The sequence below is a fragment of the Sminthopsis crassicaudata genome, chromosome 1 (assembly GCF_048593235.1).
Source record: "Sminthopsis crassicaudata isolate SCR6 chromosome 1, ASM4859323v1, whole genome shotgun sequence".
NCBI classification, from domain to species: Eukaryota; Metazoa; Chordata; class Mammalia; order Dasyuromorphia; family Dasyuridae; genus Sminthopsis; species Sminthopsis crassicaudata.
Window position 1 is genome coordinate 367,740,025 of NC_133617.1, and position 27,056 is coordinate 367,767,080.

A 27,056-nucleotide genomic window follows, 5' to 3' on the forward strand; every position below is an offset into this window, starting at 1 on the left:
CCTCAAACACTGAAATTATTAGCCAACGTACATACAGAAGAGGAGGGGTATGATTTGAGGGGTGAGATAGGGGTGTGTGTGTGGGGAGTTCACAAACTGATCATAGATTCTAGATCTGTTTCCTCACTAGTAAAGTGGAAGCTTTGAATTGGAAGATATTCAAGGACTCTTTCTAGTTGTATGAATCTATGATTGTGATTTTCGCATAGAATCTTGTCACTTTTGATAATGCAATGGGACATAACTCTAAAAGAGGCTGGGGTGGGGAGAGAGTACAAATAGAAATAGGGTAGAAATGCTAATGAAAAAGGGGGTTGAATGCCACTTAGGACACATAGCTGCAGACTGTGGACTTTTGGTTTAAAGTGGTATTCCTTTCTGCATTTTCATTTTCTCCAACTGATCCAGACTTGATTTCATTAACACTGTAAAATCCAGCTATGGAATTTCAGGAATCAGCCAGCTGTGAAGGGATGATATTTTGGGGAAGGGTAGAGAGATCTTCCCAGAGCCCCTGAAATTATACCCTGTAGGGGCGTCAACCCCCTGCCCTGGGCAGCAGCTGTGATCTGAAGAGCTCTAGAAAGCATCAGTGTGGGTGAAGGCATTTTCCAGGCCATAATCCTGCTATAAAAGCCAGAGTATTATACACTCCCAGATGGAGAATTCTCTTTCCAAGTTTGGGGGCTTGGTTTACTTTCATATGGAGTCAGTCTGTCTTCTGCAAGCCCATGAAATATTTTCCATTCTCGTCAGCCTTCTGAGAACATCTATCACAGGGCAGCTTTATGGAAGAGACTACTGCCTGAGAAAGAACATACTTTTCCTTCTCATTTTCCCTTTTGTTTTCATTCTAAAAATTCAGTATTTATTGAGTAGTGTTTATTGAGAGGCAGTACAGTGTGAGCAGGGACTTTGGTTTCAGAGTAGGAGGACTTGCATTAGACCTCCTACCTTTGACACATTCTGACTGAATGATTCTGGGCAATTCATATAACTTCCCTCAGCACTAAGTGACATACTAAGACTGTACTAAGAGGGTGCCAACCTTCAAGGGAAGAAGGTGTTCCCTCAGCTGGGAACACCTACTGTGGGGTTCAGTACATTGTTAAGTATCACGGTGGTAGTGATATGTTAGGCTCAAATTTCCAGATTCAAAGGAATGCATGTTACACATACTGTAATAATAATTCATGAGATAAGTCTGTGTCTGATAAAAAATATTGGCAGTTAGGGAAGTTAAGTAGTTGAGGGAAGACTTCATGGAGGAGGTGAAATTTAGGCTGAATTCCAGAGAATTCTTAGGTTGCTACAATTAGGGAAGACTTTACAGATAATCTACTTTGATTCATTCAGATGAATTTCTTGGAAGTCAAAGATTTGGAGTGAGTTAACTGATGTAACAGGGCAAGAAAGTAGCAGAGATGAGACTTGGAACCCAAGAATCTTGGATCCCCTGTCCAAAATTCAATCAATTAAGCATTTCATAAGTGCCTACAATGTACCTAAGCTTTTAGGAGCTATTGCTAAACAGATGTAATTAAGTATGACTCTGTAGAAAATTTACAGTTTTCTCACTATCATTCCCTGCTATCTCCCACAGTGTGACCTTGAAGGATAAGTAGGATTTTGATGAAGAATGGCATTATAGGCAAGAGGAATGGTGGTGGAAAGGAAGGCAGAGGATAGAAAGCTCCAGGTAGAGAGCCAGTCTCACTAAAGCAAGGAACATGAGTATCAATCAATGGACTTCAGAAAAGCATGGGAAAGTGAGTTACAAGACCTTGGAACACCAGGTAAAGGAATTTGGACATTTTAATGCAAAATAAAGCCTTGTATGTTTGCATCTCGGTACGCTGTATATATTAAATTTGTAATCTTCCTCACTCTGACTTTTTAGAGTGGTAATCCTTAACCTAGTTTGTGCCACGCATCCCTTTGGCAGGCTAGTGAAGCCCATAGACACCTTCTCTGAACAAATGACAAAAATAATTGAAGAGAATGCTAAATTTCAGTGAAAAAGTAATGAAAATTAAGACTTTTTTGGTATCCACATTGACAAATCCCAAGGATTTATCCCTTGTGGGGCCATGATTCTCAGGTTAAGAATCCCTTGATTTGGAGCCATAATCCAGTCACAAACCCAGTTTAGTTCTTGACGTTTTACTTCTGCAACTAGTCCCTCAACTCTATACAAAAAATTTTACTTTTGGGTAGCTATTATGACATTTTCAAAGTATTTCAACTTTTAGGTACCTACATCCTCCCAATCCTCTTGTGAGATGAACAAAGTAGTCATTTTATCTATATTATACAGCAGAAGAAACTAAAGCCCAGAGAGCCAAGTAATTTGCCTAAAATCACACAGTTAATTAAGGATCAGAATTAGAAGCAAGATATCTTGTCTCCTAGCCTTGTTTATTCCTCTAAGATCACACAACCTGATAGTACTTCTATATCAATTCTATCTTCTCTCCCTTTTCCACCAGTTATTTTTTGAAGAAATTTAGTAATCTTAGTAAGTGTAAAATTCCAGGCCAGAAGATTCCTCCCATTTACCCTTTATTTATGTTTCTTCCCTCATATAATTGGAGCTAAGTGAGAATTTCCAGGGCTGTAATAAGATAGGACTCCTTTTAGGATATTTTCCTTGCTTTATTCAGATGCTTTCTAACTCTCAAAAATTTGAGGGCTTAAGGGGGGGGATGTAAACTAACAACTTAAAACATTTTGCTATTGTCAAGTCAACATATGGGAGCAGTGTTTGCTTTCTGTGGTAGTATCTGTCCTGCACTAAAATGCCTCATTTTCCATTAGCAATAAAGCAAACTCTTTGTAAAGGAGAATTTACCCACATGGTGTAGTAGGGAAAGTGCCAGATTTTCAGCCAAGAAAGCTAGATTCAACTCTTGGTCTCACCATTTTTTGTCAGTATGACCTTGGACTAGATATTTCACTTTTGTGGGACTTCATTTCCTCATCAGAAAACAAAGAGTAAGAGCTCCAAGGTTCCTCTCTCAAACTTAATGTATAATAATTCCTCATCAAGCTTGTTATATGAGAATTTCAACATCATAGATCCCTAGAATGTTAGATGCAGTGATAAATGTGGAAATATTTGGAAGAATTATACATTTAACTTATATTGAATTACTTGGTGTCTAGGGGAAGGGAGTTTTGCAAGGGTGAATATTTAAAACTATCTTTGCATGTATTTTGAAAATAAAAAGCTATCATTAAAAAAAAAGAATATTAGATGCAGAAAAACCTTAGAATTTATATAATCCTTTTATTTTACAGGTGAGGAGACTGAAGCAATTTAGTACAAATGTGTTCATTGCAAATAATGCTTTTAAAAATTAAGTGGCAGCTAGATGGTGCAGTGGTTAGAGCACCAACTCTGAAATCAGGAGGACCTGAGTTCAAATATGACCTCAGACACTTAACACTTTTCTAGCTGTATGACCCCCTCTCCTCTAGAGTCACTTACCCCCACTTGCCTCAGGAAAAAAAAATGATATGGAGATATTTTGGATGATTACATATGTATAACCTATGTCAGATAGCAGAGGGAGGAATAGAATCTAGAATTCAAAACTCCCCCCCCCCAACCAGGCTGGGGTTAAGTGACTTGCCCAGGGTCACACAACTAAGAAGTATTAAGTGTCTGAAACCAGACATGAGTTAGAACACCCCACTCCAATGTGTTCTTTCTTACCTTGGTGCCCTTGGATAAGGCAATTCCCCTCCACACCTCCCTTTGTCATCTGTAAAAAAAGGCAGTTTGGCTAGATGACCCCTTAAGTCTCTCCCAGCTCAGTGGTGGGTTTTGTCTGAGCTTTGTTTCCTTCCCTGATCCACTGTAGACAGTGCTAGCTGTGTTGGCGGCTCGCTGGGAGGATCCCTTCAGATAATGTATGTGTAGTGCTTTGTAAACTTCAGCTGTTCCTGCTTGCCATAAAGATGGGCGACGTGTACCTTGCTTCCTAGTTAAGGCCACTATTCTTCTTAAATGCCACTTCAGCAGCATTTGCTTTCACATTATGAACCTGCTAATTACTTATATAAATGATTCTTTGCTCTTTGATTACGGCACTTATGAGATTCTCTGAGATATATAGCTAAGCTCCCCCATTCCTGGCCCCATCAACAGCCTCCATTTAGAAACCTGAAAGTAATCAGTCTCTGTTTCTTTCCCTGAGTCCTCTCACTCCGATGTTTTTACTGTCACATTGGCCTTCTCTGCTCTTCCTCCTTTCCCTTTGCTGCCTTCCCCATCCCTACCTCAATTCAAATTAGAGCCCATTCTGAAGCTCTCAGCTGGGTATTATTCCAGGGCATGACTAAGGTTGGTGACATCCCCAAGACAGCTTCATTCTAGCAAGCCCGGATTCCAGAACTCAGAGAGAGCATTCCTGGAAATGTTAACACTCAGGAATTTCTCACTGAAAGTCTACTGACCATCTCTTAAAAGAGAGTTAGGGCTTCCTCTAAAGCTGTGGAGTCCAAATAAATGTTTACTAAATGCCTACTATGTGGACATTTCTCAAAGTGACAGCAAATCACCACTGCCAAGGAAACAGACTGGCTTGTGGGAGGGAGGGAGAGGCTGCAGCAGTAGATTTTTTTTGCCCTTAGACATGAGGGATCAATCAACAAGCAAATGCTTGTTGATAAATGTTACTTATGTGCCAGTACCTGTTTGTGTTATTATAGTCTTTGCACCTGCAGTCCCTTAAAGTCGGATTGTTGGTGAAGCCTTCTGTGTGGGTGAAGCTGTATTCTAGCTAGTGGGTATAATTTCAGAGAAGGTTCATTTTTACCAAATAACTTCTCAACTTCGGTTTAAATGAAATGTTCTCCTAGGACAGGAGCTACGTACAGATAACTAAAAATCTTGTAAAACACATTGAGTTGGAAATAACCTTACAGATCACTTACCCTGCCTTAACATTTTATGGATGAGAAATTTAAGTCCCAGAGGAATAAAGTGACTAGTATAAGTTCTCCCAAGGGATTAAAAAAAACAGTCTGGATTTGAATTCAGGTTCCCTAAGTCCATCTCTCATAATCCATCAACTATATTGTCCTATATTTTAAATCAGAACTTTTCTTAAGAACAAGTAAAGTGGGACTGGGGAATATTAGAAAAGAAGACCAGGTCATAAGGGAGAAATTTAAGGGAGAAAAGCAAGAAAAAAGGGCAAGTTAAGTCTTTGGGAAGTATTTCACATACTCAGGGAAGCAGAAAGTGAGGAGAAAGAGATGGCCTGCAAAAAACTGGGTTTTGCTTCCAACTTTACTTGATTATGAAATTGGTCAGATCATTTAATTTCTCAGGTCTCATTTTACTCATTATACAATGAAGACAGGAAGAAGGACAATTTAATCTTCAAGGTCCCTTCTGCATCTAATAGTCTGTGATCCTACTTTAAAATTTTAGGAGAGATTTACATTAGTTTATCTTTATGGTCCCTTCTTTTTTTCTGTAATCCTTGAAAGGGGAAACAGGAATGTGGTCAATTAACCCATAGTGTATGTTAACACTAGCATAGTGTTGGGACAATTCATAGAAAACTTTCTTTTCCCTGATAGGAGTACATTTAGAGAATTTTGAGAGATAGTAATTAGTCTAAAATTATGTACACTTATTTGGAATTCACTGGTAAACCCAACCATCCAGCAAATGGTTTGGAAGTTAGAAATAAGTTATTTTTAAAGGTCCCTGAGTCAAAGAAAAAAAATGTCACAAAGTTCATGTTCCAAAATGCATGTAGTTTTATTTATTGGGGAAAAGCCCTCAACTCATTCAGAGTTTATTGATTTTTTTTTTTTCAATTCACAAGTACTTCTAATAAAAGCATGCTCATCTAAGGCTGGCGGCATCCCCAAAAAGCTTTTTGAAAAAGTGATCCTAGAGATCCTGGATCCCAGTGAAAAGAATCCTAGATTTGGACTGGGGAGACTTCAATTTGAGTTTGGGCTATCACACAAGTTAACAGAGCCTCTGGCTGCCCTTCCCTTTAACTTTCTGTTTTTAATCTACTGTGAGCTAGTTTCATAGTATACAGAATAATTCATGACTAACGGTTGTGTAGTGCTTTAACACTTTGACAGCACAAAACATTTTCCTCATTATAAGTGAGGAAAATGTGGCCTTAAAGAGAGAAAGTAGCTTCCCTAAAGTCAAATCTCAGCAGAACAAGGACGAGTCTCCTGCCTCCTAGTGCAGTGTTCTTAATGTTATACCATACTGCCAAGGGAAATAAGTGATACTGAAAGGTCAACCTTGGGCTTGCCCTTCCACAATTATTCCCTTGGTGTCTTATCAGAGATAGAATTCTAGGAGTCAGGGAACCCTGAGGATGATTCAGGGGCTCCATTCTCAAGGAATGGTATCTTCCAGATTCATTGAACCTCAGGGTTAGAAGAGACCTTTAAGGTTACCTGGGCTACCTCAGTGTGAATCCCCTATCTTAGTAATGGGTCAAGAACTTGAGCTATTCTTGCAACCAATGTGTTTTCTGAAGTGAGAACTCTGGGAGAGAAGGACAGGAATCAGGAAATGGCTGGGGTAAATTATAGTTCATCTCATACAAAAAAAAGCTCATCTATTTCTGGCAGCTCTGGGCAATGGAGATGATGTATCATTAAACTGTTTCTCTGGCTGCCTTGGGTGTTTCAGATGGGGTTTTATGTTTGATTTTCAAGTGCCTGTCATGGATACAGATGACCATATATCCTTCCCACCTCAGTACCCTCCAAAATTAACACCCCCTGCCAACATTCAAAGCCTTAGCAAAAGATAAACGAGAATCATAGGATATTAGAACTGAATGGCAGCTTAGAGATCAATTAACCCAACCCCCTCATTTTACAGATGAACATACTGTGGCCCAGAAAGGGGAAGGTCACACAGTTTGGATTTCAGGATAAGTCAGAACCCTGGAAACTATCTAATCTAATTCTCTGTTTTACAGATAGAGAAACTGAAGCCCATTGAGCTGAAGTCATTTGTTGAAAGCCTAATAGTTTAAGGCTGATGAATCTCCTAATCCCTGGAACATGTAAATCAAGCATCATTTTCCAGATTTCATCTTCTACTTCTTGAGACCTGAACTAAGTAGAGCTTTCCCTTGTTCTTTTGGCAGATAAGGAAATGGGGGCAGGAGAGATAAAGAGATTTGATTGGGTTGAGTCGGGCCTCTGCAAAATTGAAGATCCTCTAAGTTTGTCTTGGGGACTTCCCTGTTTTCTTCTAAGATATACGATATTTTCCTGGTGGTTTCTTGACCACCTAAGCCTCTCCACTGGAATATGGCACTTGGGGCTCTACCTCTTCCTATAGGTTTCACCGCAATTACAACACACCCATTCTCAGGTCCTATGCATTCCCCTCCGAGCCCTGTTCTCTGCAGATACTGAGTACCAACAGTTACTAAGTCACATTTGCCTCTTAATAAGGGTTGTCAAGAAACAAAATATCTTAACGATGAATATTTAGTGAGTCCTATTATCTTCCTTGTCCTCTAGCACAGTTTTCTATACACTATGGATGCTCAAAAATGATCCAAGGGGTTGGTTACCATTAGGAATCTAAAGCATTGTAATGGGAACAGTGGAGGAGGTTCTTTTTTTAAGGGGGATATTAGTGGGAAAACTGGTGAACCTTTCTAGCTCTTCATATCACATTGTGTGTGTGTGTGTGTGTGTGTGTGTGTGTGTGTGTGTGTGTGTGTGTGTGTGTAAATGCCTATTCCATCTAAGGATAAAACTAACTGTGAGGTGGACAATTTAAAGTCATAGACTACTAAGTTCTTTTGCCAAGGCTCTTCCCCTTCCCCCCCTTGGTCTCCATTCCTCCCTCACTCAAGTCTCAGTGTTGCCAAGGCAACAAGGCAGCCAGAACCAATGGTCTTTTTTCTGATTGGCTAGGAGTACAGTATGTTAATAAAAAAAACTGGAGATGGGTCATTTACTTCACTAGTAGCCTGGGAGTATGTCATTGTAGCTTTGGCAGATTTGTCTCTATTTTCTATGGAGCTAGAATTCAAATCTTCATGGGTTTCTGATTTTTGATGAATTAGATCAGCATCTCTAGGTTCATAACTGCATAGACTTTTAGAATTGCTAATGATCTTAAAGATTATCTAGTCTTACTTTTCATTTTACCTATGAAGGAAATAAAGTTTAGAGTTGAAAAGTGACTTACTTGGAATCACACAGTGAATTTGTAGGAGACCTTTGAGTAATATCCCAAATATGCTATAATCCCTTTATTGGTCTTGTGGATAAGTGGATTTTTTAAAAAAATGGGTCAATCTCCTCTTTTTTTTTTGGGGGGGAGACCTAGATTCCAGTTTGTTTCTAGCACTGACTCATAGTGGATGGTTTTGGAGGACTCATATGTAGACCTCAGTTTCTTCCTTTATTAACCAGGAGATTGGGCAGATGATCATGGAGTTCCCTTTCAGATCCAAAATTCTATGATTCGATGACTTTTGAAATACTTGAAAGGCTTTGATTATTTATCTCTTCATCATAGATATCTAAATATTTCCTGTTTATTCCTCAGGATGAATCTTCTACTAAAGCAAGTTTCCTCTTTTCTATGCTCCCTGGAGTTGTCATGTTCTTTTCTGCCCCTTTTCTATTGTTCATGTTATTATTCTTTCATCTCATCATCCTTTCCTTTTTCCTCTTCATCAGTCTAAATCTTAGCTATCCTTCAAGGGAACCCTTCCATTGAACATTCTATCTTCTCCATGAAATCTTCCCTAATCAATCCATAAACCCACACTAACCTCTCTCCTTCCTGACTAGTCATAGCACTGCTCCATTTTGGCACTGTACCCTTGTAGTTTGTACTGTACCCTTTACTTCCTGAACTTTTGCTCCATCTCCAACTCAAAATGCAAATTCAGAGAAGTCAGAAATCAGAACACACACAAGAAGCCAATTTGTAAAAGATGAAATTAAATAGGAATAAATGTAAAGTCATACATTTGGGTTCCAAAAGTCAATTGCTCAGAGATAGAATGAAGGAAACTTGATTGGATAACTATTCATATGAAAAATTCATATTGTAGTAATTTTAGTGTGACACAGCAATTCTCCCCACCCAACCAAAAGAAAAGCCTAATGTGATTTTTGATTGCATTAAGGTGGCATCTGTCCTGAATGAGACAAATGATAATCCCATGGTACTGTGTCTACACAGGCCACATCTGGCCAATGGTCTGAGTGTTGTGTTTAGTTTTGGGAGAGGGCACATTGTAGGATGGACATTGACCAACTGGAATGAGTTCTGAGCAACATGCTTAGGGTGGCAGAGGGACTTGAAATCATGTCATATAAAGAACCTGGAGATATCCATCCTGGGGAAGAGTGGATTTAGGAAGGAGAGAATGGCAATTGTCAAGTATTTGAAGGAATGCCATGTAAAAGAGGGTTCTATAACTCTAAACATACCTGCAAACACCTGTTAGATAAAAGCACTGTGCTAGGTGAGTTCTGTGGAGAAGAAGGAATAGTATATTGGTGGTAGTAAGAAATACTTAGAAAAATAAGATATTTCATTCTCTTTAAGAGCTACATTCTAGCAGGGAAGGTCAAAAAGATGCACAAACAGTGCTATAGAATAATGTCTGCTTTAATGTATCAAAGGAAGAAAAAAATTCTGAGAGGTCCACGAATAAACATGGGATACATTTTAATTATTGCCTTTGGTGTCTTAACATATTTGTTGTTATTCAGTCCTGTTTGATTCTTCTTGACTCCTATTTAGGTTTTTCTTTGCAGAAATAACAGAGGGGTATTATTTCCTTTTTCAATTCATTTTGTAGATGAGGAAACTGAGGCAAATTTGCCAAGGTTACACAGCTACTAAGTGTCTAAGGCCACTTTGAATGCACAAAAATGTCTTCCTGACTCCAGGCTAGTATCTTTTCCCACTGTACCATCTAAAGATCAAATTACTAGATTGATCAAGTTACTAGATTGGTCAAGTTACTAGATTTTTAATTAATCCCATGAGGGCAAAGACTGTATTCTATTTAAACTCTGGATAGCCCTATCAGGTCTAGTATACAGTTGGTGATTCATAAATGTTTGCTGAATTGAAATGAGTTCTCAGGAAGAAAAAATCATTTATTACTGAGAAGATCATACAGAGTTTCAAGGATCTTATATTTTAACTGAGACTTGAAAGTTGTTTAGAATTTCAGTAGGTGGAGATGGTGGGAGCTCTTTTCAATATACCACCAAGAGGTGAGAAGAAGTAAGATGTCAATCAAAGTCACTGATTGAGCACCTAATGACCACAGTTTTCTTTATAACACAAAATATAATGTTTACTTATTTGTTGAATTGAAATATTGCACCAAACTGAATAAAAAAACACTAGATATGAAGCATGGGATTGTGAGGAGGGTATAAAACAGGAGATATCCTCTAGAGAATAGAGGATCTCATAGTTTAGTTGGAAAAACTTGCATGCAGAAAGCAACAGAGGGACACTTTTGCAGAGAGAACAAGGCAAATCTCGACTGTCATAGGCAGCTACACTGTGGGGAAATCACTTCCCAGCTTAGAGCCTTTATTGCCTTATCTGCAAAATGGGAGTGTGTTTGGTTGTACTAAAAGAAGGTCTCTAAAATCTTTGTCAGCTTTAGAATAACATAACTCAATATTTTATGATTTCAGGGGTCTGGGAAGGGGATGCTTTATACCACAAAATATTTCCCTAAATAGCTTGTTAATGACTGAAATTTCACATTTACTTTTTAGTATTAAGGTATCATCTCCTGCTAAAAGAAAAAACATACTAGAGGGGAGAATGCTAGTAAATGTTTAATAACTGGATCTCTGGGTATTTGTTTTTAATTGACCATGATACATTTTTAAGTTTAATCTGTATTACTAATATTTTCTTCATCTTTTTCTTAAGTTTAGACAATCAACTAAACAAGAAATGAAACCTTGATTTATGTGTTGGCTTTACTGCTTTTTAAAGTGTAAATGCTCATTTTTTATTAATTTTTATAATTATAACTTTTTTTTGACAGTACATATGCATAGGTAATTTTTTAAACAACATTATCCCTTGTACTCCCTTCTGTTCTGAATTTTTCCCCTCCTTCCCTCCACCCCCTTCCCTAAATGGCAGGCATTCCCATACATATTAAATATCTTATATTATATCCTAGGTCATTCTGAAAACTTAACCATGATGTGACTGATTTAAACTGGCTCCAGTGCATGCCTGGGGGCAACATGAGAGTTGTCAATCATTTACATCTTAGTCTGAATGAGCCTAGAAGTATAGCTTGATGTGATGGAAACAGGGGAAATTGAAGGCAAAGGGTAGTGGGTATCTGGGGAAGTATGGAGGAGGTAGCACTTCCTGTGGTTAAGAGGAAAGGGAAATTATTTCAACTTAGCAAACATATGTAACTGGGAGGATTAAACTCATTTAACAATAATAATAATAATAATTCTTTCACAATCTCCATTCATTTATATGGCACTGCCTGTGTACTAGGGCAAGTAGGTGGTATAATGGATAGAGCACCTGATCTGAAGTCAAGAAAACTCATCTTCCTGAGTTCAAATCCAGCCTCAGATACTTAATAACTATGTGACCCTGGATAAGTTACTTAAACCTGTTAGCCTCAGTTTCCTCATTTGTAAAATGAGTTGGATAAGGAAATGGCAAACCATTCCAGGATCTTTGCCAAGAAAACCACAAATGAGATTGTGAAATGTTGGGCATGACTGAAATGACTTAAGTATAATAATGAATCTATGTACCAGACCCTGTGAGGAGATATAAAGTTTAAATAGGACATAGTCTCTGTCCTCAAGGAGTTTTTGATAATATAGAAAAGGGGGGAGGTCGAGGACCAAAGAAGAACTTTCATTTCTTTCGATTTTTCCATGAACTAATCCTAGCAGTCACATAGCAACCTATAAATGACTTATGATTTGCAATAGAAATATACCTGACTTTAAATGTCATACTATCATAAGATTTAAAATTATAAGGAAATTTAGATATCATCTGCTCTAATCCCCTCATTACATATGGAGAAACTGAGGTTCTGAGAGATGTTGATATTTGGTTAAAAGCAGAGTCAGTATTTTAATCCAGGTCTTCTTACTCCAAATCTAGCCATATAGTGATCCCTATATGGTTATTTACATGTTTCTAATGCATATATTGGTTTCCCATTGATTATAAACTATTTGAGATTAGAAATAATCATATGAGGTTCTTTTTTTTTTCCTGAAAAGGCATCTCACAGAATATTACATTGAATACACATCTCTTGGATTACATCTGAACTTGCTTGTGGCTCTTTAAGCAAGAAGAATAAACCTAGTCTAGAAGTATATATTTTTTATCTTGTTTCAGACAAAAATTTCTGTAAGCAAAAAGATTTTTAAAAAGCAGAACACTGACAAATCTCACAAGTGCTTGGAAAATTACAGACAAACAAGTTCATAGGCCTAGGATTTGCTTCTCTCTATCCTGTTTTCTCTAAAGTGAATCTTTGACTATCTGGGCCTCAGTTTCCTCATCTGTAATATGAAAGTGTTGAAGTAGAATGCCTCTGAGGTCCCTTGAGTTCTAGATCTATGATTCTATAAGCCCAGGGTCTTAGGACCCCTTCATATCCCTGAAGTGGGCTAGCCAGATTCTGAAATCTTTTTTCCTATTTGTGAGATTCAGAAGAAATTTAGTGAAAAGGTTGTGTGTGAATCATATTTCAGAAAATCTTGATGTAGTGGGAAAGTTTAAAATCCAAGGACCCAGGTTTGGATCCTGCCTTTAAGATTATTACTTGTTTGACCTTGGACAGACAAGGTCACTTCATCTTAGACAAGTCACTTGTCTGAATATAATTTTTCTTATATGTAAAATTAGGGAGTTGGTTGGACTAGGGACCAAATTCTAAATCAGTTGTAAATCAGTCCATGATCCTCTTATTCTAATGTGCTAGAGGGGCAGGGTGGAATAGTGGTTTAAGGAAGTGATCAGACTTGGGAAGAACTGAGTTCAAGTGCTGCCTTTGTTACCTAGTTGGCAGTGGCACCGACTCACTGTAGCTAGTTTCTGAGACTAGAGCTTCAGTTGTTGATCTGTATCAGGAGAGAGAATGCCTTATACCAAATGAAAACAGATCCAGACCAAACTCTCAAATCAACCAACCATACCAAAACAATTTGAAGTTAACAAAAATTAGTCAGTCAAGAACCAAGTACCTACTATATGTCATGTCAATGTTAAGTGATAGGGAAACAGCAAAAGGCAAAAGACAAAAAAAAAAAAAAAAAAAAAAAAAAAAAAAAAAAAAAAAAGAAAGAAAGAAAAAGGGAAAAAACTTCCCTGATCCAAAGGAAACTGTAATCTAAGAGGGAAGACAATATGTAAACAATAATGGATGTACAAGATATATACACAGTAAATTGGAGATTATCAACTAGAGGAATTCAATGATGTTTTATTTTTTAAAAAGTGAATAATTCTTAAGTCATAGATTTGAAGCTTTCTCCAACCTTTCATTATTCCAAGGCATTCCATCTTTTAATTATGCCCTAGTTATCTTGTATGTATTTTGGTCTGTAGTTGTTTGTTTGCATGCTTTCTCCTCTATCAGATTGTAAACTCCTTGAGGGCAGAAACTTTCTGCCTCTAATTTTTGTATCCCCAGGGCTTAGTACAACGCATAGCATATAGTATCACTTAATATATCCTTATAGAACTTGAGCATTTACAGAATGTTAGTTCATTGAATCCGGGCACTATTTTGTTTTTCTTTTCCTGCCCTTGATGAATTCTTATTGATTTCTTGTTCTCCCAATTTTAAAGAGAAGGAAAATAAAATGGAAAGAGAATTCACAATGTGAGAGCTCATAGGGCACAGAGTTGGGATTTGAACTCAAATTTTTCAGTTCCAAGTTCAACACTGGCCACTGTTTATCTATTTTTCTAAGTGCTGATTTTCATCTATTAGATTTCCTTACATTGGGGCTTGACTATCTTTAAAAGCAGCAGTAACAAAGGATATTCTGTTCTGAATTCTAGTAAATACACACAAAGACCATGTTTCTCCTGGCGGCTGCTCTGACATTCACAATTGCTGTTTCAGGGTCAGTGGGAGGCAGTCCTTGATGTAAGCAGTCTTGAGCAAGGCTGCTGGCAGATAGCCAGGAGCAGTCGAAGTCAGGGACATTTTATTTCCTGACCCCCAAATCCCTTTTGCCCTGTTCCCTTAAGCCAGCAGGCTACATAAACATGACCTTTATGTGAGTAGACACCTGGAAAGTCAAATGTTTTCCCTTCTCCCCAGGGGTCTCAGGAGCACATCTGTTAGCATTAGCCCCCTCCATCAGAGGACCAGAAAACAGCTAGTTGCTGCTCTCTTACTCTGACCCAAGGTTCAACCCAACAAGGAGCTCAGTTTTCTGACCTCCCTTTCCACCCCCTGTATCCTACATACCTTCAGATAGTTATACATTGACAGAAGTCAAAGACCCATAATAATCATTCCTTCGAGTTATTCGGTGGGACTGGTCTCCAGTGGGTCCTCTATTGTTGCTTCAAGAAAGCAAAAAATATCAAGCTTGGAAAAAGCCATTGGGTTAGAGGCTAGGACTTCAAATACCCCCTCTTTTACACTTTATCCCTATATGAACTTGGATAAATAATTTACCCCTTCTCATCTACCAACCTCAGTTTCCTAATGGGAGGTATGTGCGGACTAGATCAATGGTTCTCAAATTTTTGCTCTCAGTATCCTTTTATACTACTAAAATTATTGAGGATCTGTCCAAAGAGGTTTTTTTGGTGGGTTATAGTTATAGATATTTATCATATTAGAAATACTTCTAATTATTATTAATTTGTCCAATTCTGAATTTGTAGTCCTTCTGAAAGGGTTTCAGAGACCCCAGGATTCTCTGACCATACTTTGAGAACTACAGACTAGATGGCATCTGAGATATTTTACTTTCTAGTATTATGAATTTCTAACCTTCCCAGCTAGCTAAAATCAGCTGCCTAAAACTGTCTCATTGGAAATAAATTCCTTTAGATGAAGACTTATTAAATCCTTGTGAAAATGCAAATATCTTTAGAGTAACCCTTTGATTAAGCCTTAATCAGTTACTTATATCTAGGCTTCAGAGCTGTCTTGAGAGTTTGATTAGGAAAGGGGGGTGTATGGAGAGAAGAATACAGTTGGGAGTGAGGAGGATTCCCCTAATGAATGGGTGGTGGAAGGCTGTGGAAGATAAAAACCAGTCTCGTTGCAGCTACAGAACACAAGCTTAGCTGACCACAATTTTTTAGAAGGGCTGGCTTGGGTCTTGGGCTGCTTCTTAATAAAAACTCTCTGGAGAAAGCCTGGCCTTCATCCAGAGCAGACCCACCCAGTTCAATGGCTCCAGAAACTGACAGGATATCAGGCTCCTGGCCAAGCCGCAGGCTCACCCCTGGCCAAGATTTTCCAAGGCTCTCTAAGCACTGAGCCTAACCCACCCAGAGCCCATTGCCTCTGACCTGTTCACGATGAATTCCCTTTTCTACTAACTAGGGCCAGACTTTTGCCATATTGCATGGGAGCTAGAATTTGCCTGAAAACTTCAGACCTTAGGAAAGATTCCCAGAGATCTCATGAATTGCTCCCTGGAAATCTGTCACCTGATCAGGGGCAAACATTCCTCCTAATTCACTGATGGTAAAGACGTGAATAAGAGACATTTGCTCAGCCTTATAAATAAAACTGGCTTCTTTCTCAGTTGGAAAAAAAAACATTGGGTTAGAGGCCACAACTTCAAATACCACCTCTCCTTTACTTTGTACCTATATGAATTCGATAAATAATTTACCTCTTCTCACCCACAAGCCTCCATTTCCAAATCTGTAGATTGAGATAAATTCTGGAAAAGAAGAGAAAAAAGTTGATTATTTAATTTTCCTACCCAGAATAACTTGTCTTATGAAGAAAAGAACATTTAAGTTTTGGTCCTGACTGTTTCACTCATCAGCTGTGTGACCCTGGGTAAACCATTTCCCTTCACCCCAGTTTCTTAAGGAGTTTCTAAGGCTTTGTCCAATTTTGTGTTCTGATTCTATAATCTGGTTACTAGCTGGACTGGTCAGAACCATAGCTATAACAGGGTGACTGCAATCAAGCCTGGGCTCGATGTAGCAGTTATTGAAGGGCATTGTAATCTTATGGAAACCACTTGAGTTTTAATACCTAGGTAAAAAGAACAATTTAACGGAAAGTTGGGAGTTGGTTTTGTTTCTTCTCCTACCCCCAGGCAAGCTCTTCTAAACATAGCTTGAGTAATACTCTAGTGGTGTCTGAGATCCCACTACCCTTTTTCTCCCTTCCCCCTCCTGTTTTAATGCTAATTTTCTTAGGAGCAAAAATTGCTAGTTACCAGAAATTGCTAGTTACAACTCTGGGGTTGGCCCATGGCAAGATTGTGAAATCTGCCAAATCTGACTTTGAATCCTCCTTTGCCTCCCTTGACCCACCTCCAAGGTCCTTCCCTTTACCCAGACGGACCTGCTTCCTTTATCACCATAGGGAGAGTGCTCAGGCCCTTTCTCCCCTGCCTCAACAAGAATCCCAGAGCCTTCATTCATGTGATGGATAACTGTTTAAATTAGCATCCCTCCCAGGAGTATATGCATTTAAAAAGGATTCAGTATCTTAAACTAAAAGAATAAAGCTCTCATAGAATATCAAGCATCTGCCTCTTGACAGGGGAGGATTTTATATTTGTACTCCATGGTATCTCCGATATACAAAAGAGTCAGTTCCATGCTCTATACATGGAGACCTGGGAAATAGGAAGCTTTCCTCCACATCCCCACTTCCTCTCAAACAAAGCACAAACATCTAAAGTAATACTGCAGGCTGATCAGCCCAAGATTCTTTTATCAAGAGACACAACTTTCCATGTAACCATCAGGCTAGAAATGCAAGTCTCCCCAAGTGAGGGCAATGAAGTCATTGACATTTCGAATCAAGTATAACTGGCAGATATCAAAGTCTTTCCTAGGTACAGGATTTGATTAGGGCAGTAGGAAGTGGCTCATTGGAAGACTCTTCTGGAGAGTACTAAGTGCCTTAGTGTAAAGGATCATATGCAAGGGGAATACAGGGAACAGAAAGGGGATGACATACATAGAGGTAGAAAGCACTAATCTGAGCTGTGTTATGTGGAGGAGGCAAGTGGATGCCTACTTGCATGGGTCTTTCCCCTGAATCATTAATTCACCTATAGATAGGGCCTATAGGCCTGCCCAAGTTGGGGAAGGGTTAATTGAAAGAAATCAGAGTGATTAAAAGGATAGCTGATAAATGAGAGGGTACAGAAAGGCTAAAGAAGCTAGGGAGAGTTCTACCAGACAGAAAAGTTGTATGAAAGATTCTTAGTCTGAAGAAAGGAAAGCTTAGGAGGAACTTGATCATTTAGTAGGTTTAAAATTTTTTATTTTTTAATTAATGAATTTTTTATTTATTTTTAACACACATGCTTTACAAATTATGTTGGGAGAGAAAAATCAGAACAAAAGGGGAAAACATGAGAGAGGAAAAATAAATCTTGTAAGATTGATGCTATTACCCCATTTTGCAGATGAGTAAATTGAGGCTGCAAGAATCTGAATGACTTGCTCCAGGTCACACAACTAGTGTATGTTGGGGACTAGGTTTAAATTCAGATCTTCTTCATTCTACTTCAGTGTTTTATCCAGTTTTCTATCTAAGGTGTCAGGTTGCCCCTAAAGAAATTAATAAACTGAGAATATGAGCTAGTTACATGGGGAAATATGGGAGACAACCAGTGAACAGTCCATCTTCTTCATGTCAAGAGAAAATGAGTAGTGACCTCAGGATGTTGGGTGGATTCCTTGTGGCAAACTTTTGGGAGAATTATGAAAAGAGTCGCACAGGATGAACAGACCCAGTTGGGGGTAGGAATTATTGGTAGGAATACCTACCTCACTGACTTCACAGATTGATTAGAATTTTTAAATTGTGATTTTTCCCAGGAAGAGAAAAATAGAATCAGTGGAGAAGAAAATTACAGGGAGATGGATTTCAGATTAACATGAGAAATCCCCTCCTCATTGTTACAGCCTCCTGAGGTAAAATGACTAAATGATCTCTGGAGACAGTGAATTGCTCTCCATAAAAACATTGTATCTTAGAACTGGAAAGAGGCCTTGGAGTTCCATTTCTTTATTGAACAATTGGGGTAACTGAGTTATAAAGATGTGAAATTACTTATCCAAGATCATAAACCTAGTTGGTGGTGGAGGCAGAACCTTAGGACCCAGTTCTATTGACTCAACACTTTATGAAACTCTCTATAATGGCCACAATCACTTCTTGGCTCTCTGTGGATATGAAAATCTGCTGGGATTCGCTTGTAAAGGGACTCAAATCCTGGTTTAGAGACAGCAAAGGCTTTTTTCATGAAAGGTTCATTGTTCAGTAGCTCTCTCTAGCTGCTAATGTCTTCACAATTGAATAGAATTTGTTTTGTATTAATTTATATGTGTGTGTATATATATATATATATGTACATATATATATATATATATGTATGTGTGTGTGTGTGTGTGTGTGTGTGTCTCTATTGATAGAACACAAACTCCTTGAGGACAAGAGCCTAGCAAAATGCCTGGCATATAGTAGATACTTAATTAAAGCTTATTGATTTATTAATTGGGTCAGCACAATACTGGGATTAGGCCTGGGATTAGTAGATATGCTACCATCCTCCTTCCTTTCTGACTTCTATTCCCTTTTGCATTTACCTCCATTTCCACCCAACATCTCAATTCATGTAAACACTCATCTCCTTAAAAAAACCAACTCCAAACAAGCTCATTAACTAAAGACCAGATGGCATATTTGTTATAACTCAAGTCAGCAAGCAATGGTTCAGGTTACTCTCTCCAGGTTGACGATAAAGATAATAGGTCAGATGGGTGTTAGGTTTAAATTGCTTTTCCACTTAACCCTTCAAAAGCCCACACAAGCAGGCAGAGAAGAGATGGAAGCATCAGGTCAGGTGCTGCAGGGAAGAATGGAGCTCTCCATCCTCACTCTCTCTGTCCAGTTCTCGAGTTCAACCAACATTTACTGAATTTGAATATCAGTTGCTTCTTCCTCTTCAGGTGCTTATAATTCTGTTAGGTTTATAAGAAACATATATCAAACAATTGGAGATTTTTCTCTAGAGAAAATTCTCTAATCAATAGCTATACTTATATACATCCTCTAATTCTCAAGACAGTCTGATAATGACTTTACAAATGAGTCACTGTTGGGTGATGTTATGCAAAGGAGGATTTTCTTCAGAAAATATCCTTGAGCTAGGCTTTGAAGGAAGTGGAGGCTGTGGGTTAAGAGAGGAATAAAGATTGAGAGAAAGGTGTGTATTCCAAGAGTGTATGTAAGGAGAGATGGACAGCAACACAAGCCCAGAAGAGAAAGTGAGGCTTTGGAGGATGGTTAACAGTTAACTGGACTAGCTACATAGTAAATGGCATGTTTAGGGTTCTTGTGGGAAATGAAGTTGGAATAATGTTATAGAAAAATAGTTTGGAGAATCCAAAGACCTAGGTAAATTCTGGTTTTACCACTAATTAGCTGTATTTTTGGTCATAAGATCATATATTTAGAAGAGTTCTGTCCAAAGTGGCCTTGAACATCTTATAGATGAGAAAATAAGAGGTTAAGTGATTTTCCAAGGTCATAGCAAGTGGAGGGGGGGAATAAAGGGGAAGGAAATAAGCATTTATATATGTATCTACTATATGCTTGGCACAGTTTTAAATACTGGGCCCTGTGAGATCAATGCTGTCATTATCTTCATTTTACAGTTGAGGAAATGGACACAAACAGAGATTTTGACCTTCCCAGAATCATATGTCTAGGAAGTGTTTGAAGAGAAATTTGAGCTTATCTGATTCTAGGCCCAGTGCTCCATCTACTGTGCCATTTAGCTTCTGGGGCTGAAGATTCAAACCAATATGCTCTAACTCCAATCCTGCTCTTCTCCCATCGCATCCTGCTATCTCCTTGATAAAGTCAGTTTACTCCTCTGAGACTCAGTCTTCTTATCTGTGTGATGGGAATCATAATATTTGCTCTGCCTACCTCAAGAAATTGTTATGAGCTCAGATGATGATGATGATGATAGGAAGCATTTCTACTTCAAAGACTCTCTACATAAAGCACTCTACTTAATTATCTTTCAAATCTTAATGAAGTATTGTAAATACAGTGCTTTTAAACTATAAAATGTTATATAAGTGTGAATTATTATTATTATTATTATTATTATTATTATTATAGCTGATGACTTAAGTGAAAGAGACTGGACTGCCAGACTGAGGCTGTGACAAAAGGAGGGAGAGAAGCAGCATCAGTGGCTAAGAGATTTGGGCTTCTTGGGTCTATATATGTTGTATATGTTGACTTGATACAATAGGACTTTGGCCTATAAGTGAAGAAGGGCATCCTGCTACTAGTGTATGTAGTCTCAGGAAATCCTGGGGATGAATCCTGCCTTTGACATTATTCAGGTTCTTCATCTGTAAAATGGGGTTTCACCATATCTACAGCATTTATCATAAAGGATTATGGAAGATTTCAAACCTGAGATAATCATATCAATGTCAGTTTTTGTTATGATTATTTCCATGGACCTGGAAATATTGAGAAAATCACATGAGTTTCTTAAGCTCATGGCTGCAGGGTCCATTTTATGGATGGCTAATCAAGGCAATCATCAATGGCTAACTGCCTTTATTTAGGGAATCTTCCAAGTCAGTGTCAGAGCCTAGGCTGCAGCCCAAACCTCCTGACTGCTAGACTTGAAGCTGAACCCTCATTTACACTTTCAGAGTAAGGATAAGTGTGAAGACATCACTGTATTTTCTAAAATGTGCATATTTATTTAAATGTGTTTGGAAAAGTGTAATCGTGTAGGCAAAGCACAAGATATTTCTGTCTACTGATTTCTTCCAGGTCAAGTTCAAGGCCTCTGTGTGTGTGTGTGTGTGTGTGTGTGTGTGTGTGTGTGTGTGTGTGTGAAGCTTCTCCTAACCAATTTCTCCTTTTTGGAACTTAGAGATCAAGGTTCATGAATTTAGATGGAAAAAAGTTTCATTTTTATTTTTACTAACCTCTATCAGAAATTTAGCAATTCCTTATTTTGAAATGGGGTCCATAGGATTTAGCAGACTGCCAAGGGATTCCATGACACAGAAAAGGTTGAGAACCTTGCTATAAAAGATTGCAGTCCTTTCCTCTGGAATAATGGAGGCAGAGGATTTTGTCCAAGCTGCTCTGGATCCTGGCATTAGGTTGTGGGCTCTTTGAGAACAGGGACTACATTGTACATTTTTTTGTATCCCCAGAATTTAGCATAGTCTGGTTTACAGTAGGTGCTTAATAACTGTTTGACTATTGTTGACTGACTATTGTGAGATTGGACTGCTGATTTGCAAACTGATCCAGAGCATGATTGCTCTAGATCTGGAAGAGACTGGAGGTCATCAAATCCATCCTCCTCATTTTTATTAAACTGAAAATTAAACATGTTAATGGACTTCCTTACAGTCACATGGGCAGTGAGCATCAGAGTTGGCATTTGAACCTGGATCACTGGATACCCCTACCAGAGCACTTTCCATTGTATTGTTGCTATGTTCTTCCTTCTTGTCCAATGTCATAATTTTCCTACTGCTTCTGTTCAGTCAAATCCAGCGGGCATCTTGGGCAGTCTGCCTACTTTCCTCTTCCTTTGAGAGCCCAAGGGCTCTGGAAGGGAAATCTGAGCCACATGTTTTGGCTTCACCACAATGCTGTTTGTGTAAGAGCAGCTGGAAGGCCAAGACGCCTTTTAAAACCCTGGATTCTTAGAAACAGGAAGCTGACTTTGGCCAAGAGTCAATAAGTCTAGCTTCCCATGGGCCCCGGGCATTGGGAATGGCCCTCAAAGACCTAGGAGAAACCCTTCTTCCCTGTTCTCCTGGTGGCTTCCATCTGGGCGGGAAAGTTCTTTCTGGAAATATGACCCTTTCCAGTGGAAAACTAAATGAGTTCTTCCCAGTTCAGCAGAAATGAGAGATGATGATTTCTCAGGAAATAAGATGTGAGACAGTTCTGACCTAATGCAACAAGGAGCTAGGGTAAGCAAGAATTATGTAGTTTAGATGTTGGAAGTTAGGGGGATAATGTAGGGGTAGGGGATGATTTTCATAGTAAGTATAGAAAAGTCTAGGTTAGTCAGTCAGTTAAATAGGCATTTATTAAATGCAACATGATAAGAGCTGGTCAGGTCCTAGGAAAATGAATGAGTACTCATCTGTGTATGGGTTAGTTGGCCAGTCCTGTTCTAGGTGCTGAAATATAAAGGAAGTAAAGGATGTATCCTTGTCTTCAAAGACTAAGATTAACTCAAGAAGCAGTAATGAAATCATGAATCAATCTATGATTAAATGCTATTATGTGTGGCACAAATTAGTAAAGTTATGGGAGGTCAAGGATAGGGGAAGGTCACTGAGGGCTGGAGCCATCCTGAAAGGGCTTCATGGAGGAAGGGATATTTTACTAGCCATAAGGCATAAAGACATTATGGCTCAGCAGAGTGGAAAGGCTTCAGAGCTTCAGAAGCTGTGATGAGCATAGATACACTGGGAAAATGTCTCACTGTGATAGTGGGGGGTGGAGAAAGGGGAGTTGGTAGCCCTGCCCCTCAGCTACTCTCAAAGTTGATCCCTCACTCCCTGACATTTTCTCCCTTCAGCAATCAAAGGCTTTTCTGAATCTGCAGCATCTACAACGGGTCAGCTAATGAAATCAGGCTGCCTGGGCTGCAATAGAAGCTGATTGTTTAATTGGAACTGACATGGAGTTTGGCCCCTAGAGGCCCAGCTGCCCCATAGTTCTCCACAATGGCCAGACACCAAAGACCTCTGTCACTGGTACCTGGAAAATCCCAAACTCTGAATCTCCTGGGTCTGTGTCTTGGGCAATACTTCAGAAGAGATTGATCTCTGAGCTTGAGGCAGAGCTCAGGTTTTCTTTGTCTCGAGCATCTCTCTTATCTTCTGTTCTTGGATTCAAGAAGCATAACCACTGAGGTATATTCAAGAGGGTTCTTTGTGGATGGATGTGTGAGGATAGTGAATGTAGTAGTGTGAGTACAGAAATGAGATGTGTGCAGGAAAGTGCCCCATCTCACTGACTAGCCAGCTTCATGAAGACCTTTTGCTCCTGTGCATTGTGTTAAATACTCTGGGGAGGATGCAAGTTGTTGGTGGAGGGAATCCTATGCATCTGTGGATGAGGGAGGAACTGGATTCCAGTTCTGCTTTCTATACATTCTAGCTGAGTAGACCATATGTTTTAACTGTTAGGGTCTAAGACAACTGTCTAAGAATGTAAATATATTGATAAGCAGAGGAAATTCTCACTATAGTACAATATAGTCAGTCTTCCAATGGTTCCATTAGCAGAGATTACTGTATCTGGTTAATCTACTGTCTCGAAGACAAGTCCCAGAATGGGCATATATGTTTTATAGAGGAAAGCTGGGTTGTTGCTGACATCAGAATATGGGCACATTAGTAGAAATGAAATAGGGAATTGGGAAAGAGGAGAGCTCTGACTACTGATGGGGATAAGTATGGAGCACAGGGCCAGGGGCTCTGACTGGAAGAACCTGGAGGGGTGGGGGAAAGCTTGAACAACCTTCCAAATTTACCTGGATTTTGGCAAGCCAGAGTGTGGTTCTAAATATTGGGAGTAAGGGATGTCTTTTCTACTTGCAGCTGGAACAAATCTAAGAAACTCCAAGAAATAATAGAATCATAAGGCTGGAGAGACATGTGGGCCAGCCTGCTCTTGTTACAGACGAGTAAACTGAGGGACTAAGAGGTTATGTGACTTGTCCAATATTATGCAGTAGTAAGAAACAGAGGCAATATTTGAACCCAAGTTCTTTGAATCAAAAACCAGTGCTATTTCCATAGTACTGCCAGGTTGGGAGCGATCTTAGAGATCTCCTAATGCAACTCCTTCATTTGACAGTTGAAGAAAATGCATCTCAGAGAGGAAAGTGACTTCCAAGGTCAAATGCACTATTGGTAGAAAGTCTAAAGCTCTTTCCTTCACCCCTATTTAGTTTCCGTTCAGGGACACATACCTTGACTCAGGAGGAAGTCAAATTTTATTTCCCCATTTGGATAATAGTAGGTTGGGAAAAATCTTGCTTATGCTTTTCTTCCCTTGCCTTTCCTTCTTCAGCCAACCCAGGGCAGGACAAGTGCCCTCTCAGCATCCCTGAAGCAGGCAAGCTTTCTCTTTGGCATTCTTCCCTACTCCACCTGCTTCTACAAGACACCTGGCATTTTATCATCTCAGATCTGCTCTTGGCTCAGAGCCCTCACACTGCACACACAAAGAAATTCCCTGCACAGTCCCTGTCCCTACCCCTACCCTCCATCTCCTCAGGATATCAATTAGCTCTTCTGACACACTCACAGGGTTACTCTGGTAATGGAAGAGGGTTGTCAGAAGACTGCCTAGGCAGGATATATACATTTTTAACTGAGGTCTTCTGGGCTCAGCCTTTTTCTAAACCTTTAGAGATTCTCATAGTAAGAAGGTCAGGAGGGAGGAAAGGATGTTGCCAGGTTGGGGAGTTGCCAGGAGGGGTTGTTGAGAACCAGGAAGGACTTTGGGTTGACCTTCAAGACTCATTCTATTAGTGACCTTATATTTATGACTGTGAAGATCTTATATGTAGCTGACATTCTACTTGGGGATCATGGATTCACAAATAAGGTCAATCTTTCATCTGGGAATGCAAACTTTGTACAGTTGACTTCTTCAGGAATGACAATTCCATGTTACTCAACATCTGCCTCAACAAATAACAGCTTCTAATAGCTACCCCTCAACATCTGTTTCCCAACATCTCTGCCTCAATAATCTAAGCCTCTGGACATAAACTCCATTATTAAATGTGAGGAGGTGGGGGGGGAAATTTTGCTCATGGGAATAAGCAGTTCTGACCCTTAACAAGTGGCTGTGTTTGGGTTTGTACTAGGACAAATCATGGGTTCTACAGCCCTTCCAGTTCTAAGAATCTGTAAGTTCTTACCTACTACAGGTCTCTAGTTTAATATTTTATATTCAGTAGCACCTATACTTATACCTTAGACAAGACAGGCAAGATCTCACTGCATTTCAGTTAAATGAGAGAATATTGAGTGAGTGTCAGATTATATAGACTGCTACTGGATCTCCAGTTGTGAACTTCACAAAGAAGGCTATAATAGATATACATTTAGAACCAGAACTTAGAGGTTATCTTGTCCAACTCCTTTACTTTGTTATTAATGAGGTAGTCAAGACTTGGATCACAGGGCTTCTTAGGGATGACGTCAGGTCATCTCAGTTGTAATTAGCAGAATCCGGATTTAAACACAGGGCCCCTGACTCAAGGTACAGCCTTCTTTCCGTTGTACTATAGTGACTTTTGAATATGTGCAGGCAATAAATAGTGATAGATTTTGTCATATTTATCTTCCCTTTCCCCATCTCCAACATCTTCATTTGCTCCCTCTCCATGAACTTTACCTTCTTCCTGACCCTACTCTTTCCTAATGACCTTTCTTCCTGTTCCAGACAAACCATTTGAATAGATGATCTACATCTTATTTCTACTTCTTTACATTTCTTCCTTCCATTCCCAAAGAGTCTCTCCTTTTCTCCTTATGCCACATTCTCAGACTCTTTCTTTCTCCCATTTGGCTTTAGATTTCTGCACAGAGAGGGTGATGATGTTGACCACTAGGGTCCCCCATAGACCTCAGAAACTTGCCCTCTGATTTTTAGGTAGTCAAACAACAAATAAGCATTTATTAAATGCCCACTATATGGCAACCATTGTAGGTACAAAAATGAAAGTCTCTTCTCAAGGAGGTCACATTTTACTGGGATAAAATATGCCTACGGGGAAGAATTATAATAGCCTGGACTAAGTTTGGGGGAAAAGAAGATCTCAATTGTGCAAATAATATGAGACATAAGGGAAGCTACCATATCAGAGTGAGACCCTCTGATTACCATAGAAATCTTCATTGCAGACCGAACCAAAATCACATGAATATTTAGCTCAGGTTTCAGCTAGTCAGAGACAATCACTTATCACATTTCAAATATATATTTTTTAATACTTCCATCACCTGTGTCAGTCAAAGGGAATTTTCCCTTAAGTAGAATTTCTCAGACCTTTCCTAGTGTCATTCAAATTTTAATGAAGGATCCTTGTATTTTAAAATTGCTCTCAATTCATTAGAACTGGAGAAGAATTTAAGAGAACACCTAATCTAATCCCTTTATTTTAGTGGTGAGAAAACAGAGGGCAAGTTAAGGATAGGGACTTGCCCAAGATCACTCAGATTATCACTGGAATAAAACATAGTAATTTTTGTGCATTGTAGGAATGCAATAAATATTAGTTGGATAAAAAGATAAAAATAGAATCTTTTGCCTCTTAATTTCTAGATGTGTTTCTTCTATTATCCCAAGGTATCTCCCAAATGGCATTCCGATTCCTTTTAGAAATGTCTTCTAAGTGAATAAATAATAACAAAAAGAATACATCATGTTTTTGAAGCACCTAATTAGGGATTCATATAATCTTAAATTGAAGACTTGGGGGTCACCTAGTCTAACTTCCAACCCACTTGTTATTAGGAAGTGAGGCAACTCTTTCTACCATATATCCCTATAGATATTCATCCAGCCTGCTCTTAAAAAGTACTGAGTTCCACTTCAGAAGAAATGTTTAAGACAGCCTTTGTTGAATATTTTTAACCCTTAGAAAGCTTCTTAAATTAAATTAAAATTGACCTCATTGTAAATTCTAACCAGTGCAAATTTAGAGACATCTCTACTCCAAATGTTCACATTTGTGCCCAGCCTTAAGATACATTAAGT

At 38.9% G+C, this 27,056-nt stretch overlaps 1 protein-coding gene across 5 annotated transcripts in view; it reads left to right on the forward strand.

Moving 5' to 3' along the window:
- The window catches only part of ARK2C (arkadia (RNF111) C-terminal like ring finger ubiquitin ligase 2C), a 155,620-nt gene that overhangs the window by 76,973 nt on the left and 51,591 nt on the right, over window positions 1–27,056 (forward strand). Inside the window, exon 2 of one of the 5 annotated variants that reach the window (XM_074279294.1) lies at window positions 1,604–1,796. The exons of 3 other annotated variants lie outside the window; for them this stretch is intronic. In XM_074279294.1, coding sequence (XP_074135395.1) covers window positions 1,745–1,796 — 52 coding nt within the window. In that variant the 5' untranslated portion in view covers window positions 1,604–1,744. Of the gene's footprint in view, window positions 1–73; window positions 1,797–27,056 lie in introns of those variants that run through there. One more of the 5 variants, XM_074279295.1, reaches the window with a different exon arrangement.